General features: G+C 38.8%; 1 protein-coding gene across 1 annotated transcript in view; it reads right to left on the reverse strand.

Moving 5' to 3' along the window:
* LOC149560182 (uncharacterized) overlaps window positions 1–13003 on the reverse strand; it is a 188602-nt gene that overhangs the window by 52171 nt on the left and 123428 nt on the right. The window contains exon 3 of the mRNA XM_089824538.1: window positions 9891–9923. Within this exon, the coding sequence (XP_089680664.1) occupies window positions 9891–9923 (33 nt within the window). The remainder of the gene's footprint in view (window positions 1–9890; window positions 9924–13003) is intronic.

Consider the following 13003-nt stretch of genomic DNA (forward strand, 5'->3'; position numbering starts at 1 on the left):
AGGGAAGTGCACAGTTCCTCCATATAGAGATTTTCAAAATTACCTCCATGGTCAGTAAAAATTGTAGCCTAGATGCCAAAGTGGCATATGATATGATAGAGGATAAACTTGGGCACTTGAACTCCTATTGCAATGACAAGGGGAACTGCTTCTACCCACTTAGTGAAATAATCGATGGCAGTGATTATCCACTTATGTCCTTCTGAAAAGAGAGGTGTTATAACACCAACAAGGTCAAACCCCCAAAATGCAAATGGCCATGGCAGTGCAATAGGTTGCAGATCTTGAGCTAAGGCTCACATTAGATTAGCATGTTGTTGGCAAGGTAGACATTGTTTCACAAAGTCACATGCATCATGCTCTAGAGTAGGCCAATAATATCCAGCCCAAAGCACTGGTTTAGCTTGAACTATTCCACTTGTGTGAGCACCACAAAGTCTAGCATGAACCTCTTTGAGAGCCATTGCAGCCTCATTTTGGTCTAAACATCAAGAGAGAGTATCGTGATAGCCATGATGATATAGGATTTGAGCTATGATAGTATAATAGGATGCTCTACGAATAAGGTTCTAGCATTGAGTTCTTGTGAGATGGGGAAATATGATACCATTTTGTAGGTAAGTGTGAATTTCATGGTACCATGGGCATTGGGGACCAACCAAGATGCATACTCGTGTCAATTCATTATTCTTGTACGCAAGCTTGTGTAACTACTCGACTAGGAATTCATGTTGTGTAGCCTCCCATAGGATCTCCAAAAGTGAACCAAAAGTGGCCATAGTATCTGCAACCTTGTTCTGCAATCTAGGTATCTATATGAACTAAATCTGAGTAAAATATTCCTTTAACTAGTCTACCAACTCCTTGTAGGGTTGCAAATTGTCATCCTTGGTCTATTATTCATCCAGAGCCTACTTGATAATAAGTTGTGAATCTTCAAAGACTTGTAGCTCTGTGATATTCCATTCAACTACTATTTTGAGCCCTGTAATAAGGGCCTCATACTTTGAGATGTTGTTGGTGCACTAGAACTATAGCTTAAAAGATTTAGGAATGTAATCTCCCTAAGATGTGACCAAGAGGATGTTGGCTCTGGAGCCATGGGATGTGTAAAATCATTCAAAGTATAACTTCTAGGATAGTTTTTCATCTATTAATTAGAGGTGTTCATCTGGGAATTCCATAATTAGAGGGTGATATGCAACAAAAGGTGCATCTTCCAAGTGATGTGTTATAGCCTAGCCTTTGATAACCTTTCTATCAACATATTAGATGTTGAATTTGCTAAGAAGCATGACCCATTTAGCTAGGTGCCCTATGAATACTGTGTGTGACACATATACTTTAATGGATCAATTTTGGATATTAGTTGGCTTAACATATAATGATGCAACTTCTAGGTGGCAACTACAATGGCTAAGCAAGCCTTTTCCATTGGTGTGTAATTGAGCTCATAGCCCACTAGAGTACAGCTGATGTAGTAAATAGCCCTTTCCTTGCCTACATCATCAAATTGTGCTAGAAGAGCACCTAGTGTTGTTAGGGTAGTTGTTATGTATAATATGAGCAGATGTACTGCAACTGGGGGAACCAATATAGGTGGATTAGCCAAGTATTTCTTGATCAGTTCAAAGTTGCATTGGCAAATGGGGTCCCACCTAAAATTTTGATCCTTTTTGAGTAAATGTGTAAATGGTTGGCACTTACAGTGAGTTGGGAGATGAATTGTCTGACTGATTGTAGTTTCCCCTGAAGAGAGAGAAGTTGCCTGAGTGTGTGAGGAGGAGCCATATCCATGATGGCCTTGACCTTTTTAAGATCGATCTCAATACCACATTGTGATACAATGAATCCCAGGAGCTTTCCCAAGGTAATGTCAAAGACACACTTCTTAGGGTTAAGCATGAGGCGATATGTAGCCAATCGATTAAACACTTCCTCAAGATGAGATAAGTGATCAAGGGCATTAAGAGATTTGACTAGCATATCATCCACGTAATCCTCAAGAGTTTTATGGATTAGGTCATGGAAGATGACTGTCATGGAATGTTGATATGTTGCCCTAACGTTCTTTAACCCAAATGGCATCATGTTATAACAAAATGTCCCCCAAGGGGTGGTAAATGTTGTCTTATGTTGGTCTAGCTCTACTATTTGAATTTGATTATATCCAGAGAAACCATCCATGAGCGATAAGATCTCATGACCTATAGTGAGATCAACAATCATATCTATGTTTGGTAATGGGAAATCATCCTTCGAGCAAGCCTTGTTGAGATCTCTGAAGTCTATGAAAATCCTAATATCACTAGAAGGTTTTGTGACAAGTACCATGTTGGAGATCCGTTCTAAATAGTCAATTGGGTGAATGATCTTTGCCTCTAACATTTTTTCTAACTCCACTTTAACCAATAAAGCAACTTTGGGGTGCATCTTATGGAGCTTTTGTTTGACAAGTTTAGCCTTTTGATCCACAGCCAAATGGTGTACTACTAACTTGGGGTCCAATCCTAGCATGTCTTGATAGGACCATGCAAATCGACCAACATTTTCACAGAGGACTTTAAAGAGGAGCTCAACCTGCTTAGGAAGTAGAGATGTCATGATATGTAATATGTACTACCTCGATTAAACTGATATTGACCAGTCTATTTCTTCTATCAAGACTAATGAAATGGCAGGCCTATGATCTTGTGGGGGAAGGGTAAAATCTCCATCTTTAGGTGCCTCTAAGAGGTTTTCACAATTGGATGCATTCTATATTTTCTTTTCATTTTTTGCACCATTCAATGGCTTTGTTTTTCACCAAACGATGGTTTTGTTTTTGTTTTTTCTTTTTGTTTCATTTTTTGGTTTAATTTTGTGACAAGAGATTTTCTCCTCCCCAAAGTAACCTATTGGATCCAGTTTGTAGACATATGCTAATGGTGGTGGTGGTCATTTATGTGGTGTTTCTACCCCCATGAATCTGAGTGTGTGCTCTATAGAGAATTCGTCGACATGAAAAACACTTGGTTGGTCCCAATCAATGAGTTCGAGGTGATAGAGTAGTAGGTCTATGAGATTTAGGGATAACTGGCAGAGCATTGAAGCTCCTAGGATAATGTTGTCAAGGAAGATATTTTTGTAGGATTTCTTTTCTACCTCCTCAGGAATTTGTTCGACCTCGACAAGATTGTTTTGGATGTTTGTGAAGGCATGGCCTTCATTTGTGATGCCTTGATTTACGGGATGTCCATAACCTAAGCCTTTCTTTTTCATTTATTGGTATGCTTCTACAGGCTACTTAATGCCTAACTCCAGATGGCCTAGACCACCTCCTTCATAATCCCATCGCTCAATAGCAAGGCGATGTGACCATGGGTATTTTTGTTTGAGGTGATTGAGAATTTTTTCACTTTTTAGAGGTGGCTCTTTATATAGCCATGTCCTAATGTCTAGAGTGGTTTCCTCACCATCGAGGATACCCTTGGTAATGAATGTGGTAGGGCCCAGTTGTCTGAGCTAATGGGTCATATCTAGCCTTGGCCCCTAATGTGTCAGGTGCCCTTGAGTATGTGGATCAAGTGGTAAAGCATCGATAGAAAAAGCATCCATGAGACTATATTCACAGCAACCCTGGTAGTTGATCTTAACTGTGGAAAGGATGGACACTAAAATGGTATCTGAATCATGGCAGGTGCCAAAGGAACTAGCCATGGTGTGGCCAATTTTGATTCCACGACAATGGGTTGCATATGAAGCTTCGAACGCATTGCAATAACCAAAGGGTTCAACATCTGCATGGATGGTTACCTCAGTTCCATTATTAAAAAAATTGATGCACTAATCATATGTGGATGGAATGGCCTTCATGGCATGAATCCATGGTCGGCCAAGGAGGATGTTGTATGGAAGGTTAAGATCAACTACGTGACAAACTATTTCTTGAGTGGTTGGACTAACTCTGAGAGGTAGCAAGATGGCTCCTTTGGTGGTGCATTCCAAGTTGTCATATGCTTTGATGGTAATGACCTCATTAAGGATATCTGCCTCAGTGTATCCTACTTGTTGGATGAACTTTAAAGTACATAGATTTAGAGCCGATCCATTATCTACCATGACCCATTTGACCACAAAGTCAAAAACCATGACAGCAAGGTGAAGTGGAAGTATATGATTAGGTTCAATTGTTAGGATGTCAGAGGTCTTGAAGGATAGAGCACATGATGTGGAAAGGTGGCTGACCAAGTTGCAAAACTTGGTGGCATTAATGTCAGTGGGCACGCATGACTCATGGAGAGTACTATCAAGGATCTCTTGATAAAGTGGGCTTGTTTGTAAGAGATCTAGAATAGAAATCTAAGCGGACATATTTCCAAGATGTTCCAAGATATTATATTGTAGTCCTAATGGGGGTGGTTATGAAGAAGGTGTTCTTCATGGAGGTGGTCTTGATGGTGTAGATATAGATGAGCCAGCTATATTAAGTCGAGCTTGTCGAGCAGTAACCGCACATTGGGCATCTGGGCCTTTGGTGTTTATAACATTGATAGATGGCTCAACTTGTTATATGCATCTAATAAGGTTTCAATAGTCTAAGTATGCTAAGGTATAGTTTTGAGACTTATCTCAGTTATTGCCTCATTTTTTTTTAGCATTGTTAGGTTTGTTGACAAGAGTATTTGTAGGTGCTTTACCTATGTTTGTGTTATGGGGAGGAATATCATTCTGTTATATCAATAATCTTGCATTGGGTGAGGCTTGTGCCCCCATTATGATCTCTTTTTGATTAATAAGGTCTTGGACGTAGTCCTTGAGTTGCATGCACTTGAGGTGATATGCCCTTTGACACGATGGAATTTGCAAAACTCGTTATCCTTATACTAGGATGCCCTAGACTGATTAGGTTCTGAGGCTTGTGTTTGTGGATGTCTAATAAGATTATCCTTGGCTAGTTTCTCAAAGATTGCATCAAGAGGCTCCCCTAATGGGGTGTATACATGCGGTTGTCTCTAAACACATGGTTTAGGTCCAGCTAAAAGTGTGATAGCATTAGTCTGATTCTAATGGCTAGGTATTTGGACATTTTGTGGATTTTTTTGCATGACAGGTTGTTGATAGATTGGTGGCTATTGCTGGTAAGGTTGTTGTTGACAAAATGCAGTGGGTATGTTCATTGCTACCTCAACAATATGAATATGTCAAGTGTCAGTGATGCCATCAGTAACTATGTTCTTATTCTTATTCCAATACCATGGTTTGTCATTGCATGGGCCTCGGTCCTAGGTGTTTTATCCTTGATGAGCCCCTGCTTGACTCCCATCCCTTTTTCCTTAATATATTGATATGTTTGTAAACAGTTCATAACCATGTGATGGGAAAGACTAGGATATGCATTGTTAATGAACGTTTTGACAAGGTGACATTCAGGGATGGTACATGAGATCCTAGTTGTGAGAATTTGCCAACATTGTAAGTATTCTACAAGGCTTTCTTCTCCTTTTTGCTTGGTATGAACTAGGTCTACTATAGGTAACTCAGTCTCGACTAGATGAGCATACTAAGCCACAAAGGCTTCAGAAAGATCAGCAAAGGTCTTAATCTTACCCTGGGGTATATGACAGAACCATTCGAGGGCAGGGCCCCCTAAGCTCTTTGGAAAAAGTTGCATGAGGAATACATCATTATAGGCTACTTCTTGGTAGTGCATATAGAATTCCTTGATGTGTGTGACTAGGTCAATTTTCCCTCTAAATTTATCAAACTCAGGGATCTCAAAATGTTTAGGAAAAGGTGTCATCGTGATGGTTTTGTCAAATGGATATGGACAATCATTTTCAAATTTGAAATTTTTTGAGTCTATTCCATCCTTGAGGATTTTGAGAGCATTTTTCATCTCTTCCCATTCAAAGTTTATAAGCAAAGGTAACAGGTGCCCACAGTCCAGGTGTCCCCGGTGTGAGGTATGTAGCAGATGTTGAAGGTTGATATGAAAAACCTTGGTTGCTATATAGTGGTGGCTGAAAAATAGGTTGCCCTACTATTGGGATGGATGTCGTGGGTTGGTGGAATGTGGCTTGGGCATATTGTTGCATCTGTTGGGCAGATTGTTGATGAGGAATGTAAGTATGAGGTTGTTGCCCTACTAGAAAATTCTCTAGGGATACCTAGGCATACCACTGGTGTGATGATTGCAGTTGAAAAGGTGGTAGCATCGGCAATACCTGGGCCATGCTTAGGGAATGTATACGTTGCCTAATATATGTTGGTTGTGCTCTTGCTTGAGAAAGCAATTGAGTATTAACAGGTGCTAGGTAATTGATGTGAGGAAGAGTGTTCACAGCCGGGTATTGCAAAGAAGGAGTGATTTGGCTATTGCATAAGGGTGGCATAGAAAAATAGTTGGTAATGGGTAGTAATGAATAGACTTGAGGAGGAAGGGATGAATGTGACTGAGGAATGGACATGGATGCAGTGTTGAAGAGGATACTAGTGGCAAGTGCTTCGGTCATACCAAAACTCTAAGGTCCTAAAGGAAATGAGGTTGAAGTACCTTGGCTAGTGAAAAATGGATTGATAGTGATGTTGGGTGGGATAGAAGATGAAATATTCGACCCTAACAGAGGAATTCCTATAGTGTACTGAGATGTAGGTTGGTTGTTTATGGTACTAGTGAATGGATTGGATGTGTTTTGAGCTAGAAGGGAAAATGCAATGTTACCAAGTGAAAAGGGAGTATAATGTGAAGCAAGGATATGGGTGGTGGAAGTAGATGTAGTTGATACATTGCTGGTTAGTTGGGATGTGGTATGTACTAAGGGTTTGAGTGTTTTGTGGAATGGGAGCAGTGACTTGGGTTGAGGGGATATTCAAGTCTGTTGGTTTTGTTTCTGTTGGTCGGTACCTATTGTTGGGTGAAAAGAAAGGATCATGAGGGAAAGATGACCCTACAGATGGTGGTTGCCATCCAAGCAGAGGATGTGTAGGATTTGTAATGTTGCTAGATGGTGGGCGTCCAAAATCAAAGCCGCCAACATTGTCCCTTAAGAATTTTTCATGATGGTCTCCTTATTTTGATCTATGATGGCATCAAAAATGGTTGCATGGCCAAGTTGGTTCATGAAAGCATCAATATCTATGGAAGAACCCATTTCTTCAGAAGTTTTTGGTGGTGGATTCAATGGTGTCATGGAAACCCTGGGGTATGGTTGAGCTTGATCCGGGTTACTATTAAGACTAGGATCCGTGTCCTTCTCTTTCTGTTTATTCTTACTGAAATGTGTGGTGGGTGGCATGAAAGTATGACTTCACTAAGGATGAAATGCAAAAGGATAATGATAAGTGTATGTGAAAAGATGGTTTTCCTAGGTGTGACTAGGGTGGAGGGATTTCCTAAAATGCAAAGGAGAGTGTGTAAAAGTTTATTTAATGATACCTAAGGAACCTAAATCATATGGTACTAAGTTAAGGAGATCGTGTTTCCCTTAAGTGTGATCTTGAAAATGTGATGGTGATATCAAACCCTAAGGTAGCCTTGTGACTTTTGGAAGACAAATGGGGATCAAGTGTGGCCCAACCTTTTTCTCAAGGTGATGTGGGAGACAAGTGATAGCTTATCCTAAACAATGCTTAGTTTAAGGATAACTATGATGGTGAGATGGATGGAGATTTCTTTAGGAAAACAAAGCTTAATGAGGTGATGCTAAATGATTCTAAGTGATGAGTAAATAGTAGAGGATACTAAGGATTAATGATGCTTTTTTTGGAGGATTCCTAAAAACCTAAGGTTGATGACAAAAGAGGAGGAGATGATTCTATTTAAATGCTTAAATGGGATGGTGGAAGTATGTGAAAGAATGAGCCTATAAAGAGATAAGTGCATAAGTGTGTGTGGAAAAAGAAGGACCTAATTACAGTAACACTAAAGTTATCAATAAGGTTATGGTTGACACCTTGTTAGAGAATTAGGTTCTAAATTTTGTAATCCCACTTAGTTTGTAGTGCAATGTCTACACCACTTTTCTCAACTTGGTCTAGTTTCGTGATCCTTGGGTGGATATACTTATTGTGTTCTACTTCTATTTCCTTGTAAACTGGTATTTGTGGAAGTTTAGCCTTTTTGAACTTGGTCTTCGTTTGGCCTAACATGAGATAACTCTATGAGATTTGATCATAACTATGGGTTTTTAAGAGGCAATGACTACGCTAAGTATACCTTTTAACCTTGGGTTGAAAACATAAATTAGTTGAGGAACAGCTAAGTTTCAAAAAATGGTGTGTTCATGTAAAAGGGGGGCAAACTAGGCTTAGGTTTTTTACGGATAAACTTGCTAACAATCCTTTTGAACAAAGGTAAGGAGGACTTATTTTGTGTTATAAGAAAAGTTTTTAGTCAAGTAAGATAGGTAACAAGGGTATTTTGAGAAGGATAACTTTGGACCAAGGAGGAAAAAAGGATGTCTACAGCTAGACTTTGTTAATGATTGTTTTTGAGATAGCAAGGATAGTTTTGAAAAAGGTAAAGTTGAACCACCAAGACTAAACTTGTTGCGAATGGACTTGCTAACAACTGCTTTTGAGATAACAGGGGTATGACCTTTTTAGATGCGATGGATTATGAGCAAACAGTTTCTCAAAGGACAAAGCAACTTTGAGAAAGACAAACAAGTGATCTCTTTAGCAAAAGGATTTGATAGTAACCCTAGAAACTATGTATGTTCTTAGAAATGTTTTTCATAGGTCTTTTGCACAAATTAGACAATTCAAGCACACTCTTTATCCCTAAGGTCAAATTTTGGTTGCAATATGCTATTCAATGGCCCACAACTTGATGTCTCATGATTCTAGTGAAATGTGTCCCTCTAATCGAAAAGGTGAGTCGATACAAGAGTCGATCAACAAATGATATACATCAAAGAATCTTCAAGGTATGGCAAATAGAAGTCCCCCTTCTACGAGGACAACGACCCTTGGAGATGAAACCCAAGAAGCCTTATGTCTCTACCAGGGGAGCACAATGGTGAGTAATATTGGGGGATGTTTTTTCCCTTGCACTGTGAATTAACATACCATGGATAAAATCATGATGACTAAAATAGGGTTGTAAATAGGTTTCTTAAGTCTTGTCAAACAGTTGTTACGTATGTGATCCACTTAAGGATCTAATCTAGACATGCTGAAATCATGAGAAAGTTTTCCCACCTCAGGCTACCCCTAGAAACACACCACCTAAACTTGGGTGATAGAGCAAGAAAGTTTACCTTTCCCTTTATTTATATACTGGCCAAATTTTTACCAATTTGAGCTTCTCGCCAAAGGGGACGCACTTCCCAGAGGTGGATGAACTCGCTAGAAGCACTCCTAGATTGTTGTAGATGATCTTGCTAACAACTTTTGGTACATGCGTTGTGTACTTCAAGGTCTTAAGTAATCTCAAAACATGCAAGGCACTTGATTCATTTCTATTTGAATGCTTTAGTGTATCCTAACAAACTAGTTTTTAAAGACACATATGATCTTAGCATTCAATTTTTCATTTTCAACTTCACAGTGATGGTCAACAAAAGTAAATCGAGTCAACAAAAGAAAATCAATCATGAAAGCTTTCAAAAGGAAGGAATAAGAGCTAGTTTATCCTTCGATCATTCAAGATTTTATGAATTCATTTTAAGCCCTAAAATTGAGGTATTTTCATATAATGGTTGTTTGCGCCATCAAATAAAGTGTTTATCGCATTGGTTTTTTTTAAAAAACTTAACATTCAAGAGTGGATTTTGTAATTAAACTATTCAAACTTTCCAATGAAAAATAGTCTGAGATTTAAACATACATTCCATGAAGAAGCGAAAAGTTGTTCATTTTAAGCACTAAAAGATGGATTTCCTAGCAAACATCATAAGAAAACTTACAAAAACATGTTAGAATCCTGCTCCAACAGATACCTACAACAAAAAAATCAAAAACTTATCACTGGTTAGTCAAACTAGCAAACCAGCGGGTATTAACCTGCAGTCCTGCAGCATAGAAATGCATTTTTAAAACGTAAAGCGGGCTGCAAGAAAAAAAGTAACAGAGTGATCCTGCAAAAGCGCGATCTCATGGGCTTAAGAGATAGCGTTCCCACCGACAGATGTGTCTACGGGTTTGATGAAGGAAGGAAAAAGTTGACTAAGTTGGATAAGCATTCTCGCAAGTTTTTATAGTGATCCCGCTTGTAAAATCTAGCCTTCCCGCAGGAATAAGGTCGAGAGGAATGATGGGGGTGTTTTTAGTGGCACATGTTGGCAAAGTTTATAATAGACAACGATCCTGCCTTCATGGGTTCGTGTTCCTGCTGGTGAAGGATCATGATTTCACTATTGTAGTTTCATGTTTTCGTGGCCTCGGGATCATGAACAAGGGTTGCTACAATGTTTTTAATGTTGGAATTTGTTTGTATGGCCAGGAGCACGCTTCCTAATAAGAGACCTTGGTGCCTACAAAAACTTTAGAAGACCACCTACGTCCACAAATAAGCACAAAACGTTAGTTTGGTTAGTCCAACATAAACAAGAAAAAATGTGATTATAGTGACTTGAATGTGGGGTCCCATTGGGCATGCCAAAATATATCACCTAATTAAGTAGTGTAATATTGAATACCAACTATTAACAAAAGCATGTACAAAACTGAAGTAGTTAACACTTATGATAGGATGAGGTTATCACCAAAAGGAAGGAAAATCAAGAATGGTAAGCTCCTTAGGTGTAACCTATGATGACATAGATATGTCACTGATGGATAGAGGATGTATGCTCATGGTGTGCTCAAGCTCCCAATGGGTGTGTATTTTTATCAAGTGTGTAAATGGGTAAGGGTTTCAAAAATGGAGGTGTAGATGTATTTCAGCATGGTGATAGTGTAAAAATGGTTGTGATATAGTGGTCAGTGGGGCATTATAATTTTGCATAAAAGTTGATAAAGAATTGTGAGAGGGAAGGGATTTATTTATAAGCTAAGGGGTAGTAAAATGGAGGGTCAGGATGTAAGGATGGAAGAATGGTTAGGGAGGGCTAAGATGCTTTGAAAGGGAAGCACATGGATTATGCTTGTTCAGGACTCTAGCCTTGTGACAAGTGTCACAAGGGGATTGAGTGGTCAAAAGGGAAGGTCAAGAGGAGTAATGAGGGATGATGAGTGTGTAAGAGGGATGTAGGAGGTATTAAGAGGGATGTAAGAGCCATTAATGCTCTTTGATAGGGATGGAAAAGCATAAGGGAGACTTATTGACTTTGGCTTGGGTTGGCAAGTCTTAACCCTTGCTTAAAGTTGTAAACATGTTTAGGAGGGGGATTAGACTTAGTTTAGAAAGGGGGTTTGAGGTAAGTGGCTTAGCTTTGATGGGATGGGTTAGTTAGGAGGCTAAGTGCGGTTAATATGGGTGAATGGGTTGGATTAGGGGTAAAGATAATTTATTTATTGATTTATTTAATAAATAAGGCATGTGGGATTAAATTAAATAGATTTGAGGATTTATTTAATTTAATAGAGGAATAGGGATTTAATTGATAAATTGATTTTGGGTTATCATTTGATTTTATCAATTGGACTATAGTTAATTTAATTAATTAATTAACTTGGGGATGATGATTAATTAATTAAATAATAAATATTTAATCAATAATGTCCTAGGAGATGACTAAATATGATTACCTAGTAGTGTAGTCAGGTTTAGGTGTCTACACCAATATGCTAATCTACCAATAGCATCATTAATCCATAATAGTGGTAAGAAACATCATCTAGCAATATCATACAATGTCATTTATAAATAAATGCATCAAGTAACATACTAATCATCATCTAAACATGATATCAATGCATCCAAAATAGAACATAAATCACAAGAGAACATACTCCAAATACATTGAAGTACCAAGTGAATATCTAGCATTGGCCTCAAACTAGAAGTAGACCATCTATGTACATCGGTCCCCAATAGTTGTATAGGTTTATATGCCTCCCAAACATGTGGTACCCATAGGTCCACACTCATCATGCTCATGGAGATAATGACCCAACCACAATCACATAAGACAATCACCCATGGCTAATACACTCGCCAATCAAGAACATGATACAAATGCCTATATGATCAAGAAGATAATGCAGTACAATAGGTCACTAGTTAGACCCACTAAGGATAATAATGTAGGAACTCTAATGGAGTGTCGTTGCTTTCCATCGGGTAGAGCAAGTACTTCGAGCCTTCGATCAACTCCCTTGGGAGGCTAGACTCAAAATGTATCTTTGATCAACTCTCACAGGAGGCTAGATATTATGCCTTTGATCAACTCCCTCAAGAGGCCAGACACACACACCTTCGATCAACACCTGCAAGAGGCTAGGTGTTCCTTAATCTTACCTTTCATTAAGTTTTTTTTTTCATTTGTTAATTTTGGTTATCACTTGTTAAAAACCTCTTCATGTTACCTTGTCGAACTCTTCTGATTCAAGGTACACAAGAGAAGCCACTCCACCACCTACCCTACATACACATGGTCATCACATGATGAGTGCCCGTAGCGATGTAGTTTCCCAACCCAACCCCAAAGGAACATAACTCTACTGATATCAACCAGGAGTTTGGGCCTCGTAAGAACCCAACAAGTGCACACTCATGTGCTCATGTGTGGGCACACCAACTGCATGAAGATCATACACAACAAGGGTTGAATGAGAAACAATAGAAATACCAAGTATAAAATCACTCAACCAAGGACATTGTTGGGAGTACAGATTTGACATGAATCCCAATGCAAGAAGAATACATCTATGGTCAGATTGGATACCTCATGGGCAATCCAAATCTGCAACCAGCATCAGTACCAAGAAACACCTAAGAAACTTGGGCAGCATGCAAATCGAGGCAAAGTCAAGAATGTCCAAAATCCAATGAAATTAAAACCCTTTTTACAATCGGGTATAAAAACCCTAGATAACAAATAAAATTTGGGTTTGGAGTCTATATGCAATAATATCC

The sequence above is a fragment of the Cupressus sempervirens genome, chromosome 4, assembly GCF_028749045.1.
Source record: "Cupressus sempervirens isolate cs-2001-9-10 chromosome 4, ASM2874904v1, whole genome shotgun sequence".
In the NCBI taxonomy this organism is placed as follows: Eukaryota; Viridiplantae; Streptophyta; class Pinopsida; order Cupressales; family Cupressaceae; genus Cupressus; species Cupressus sempervirens.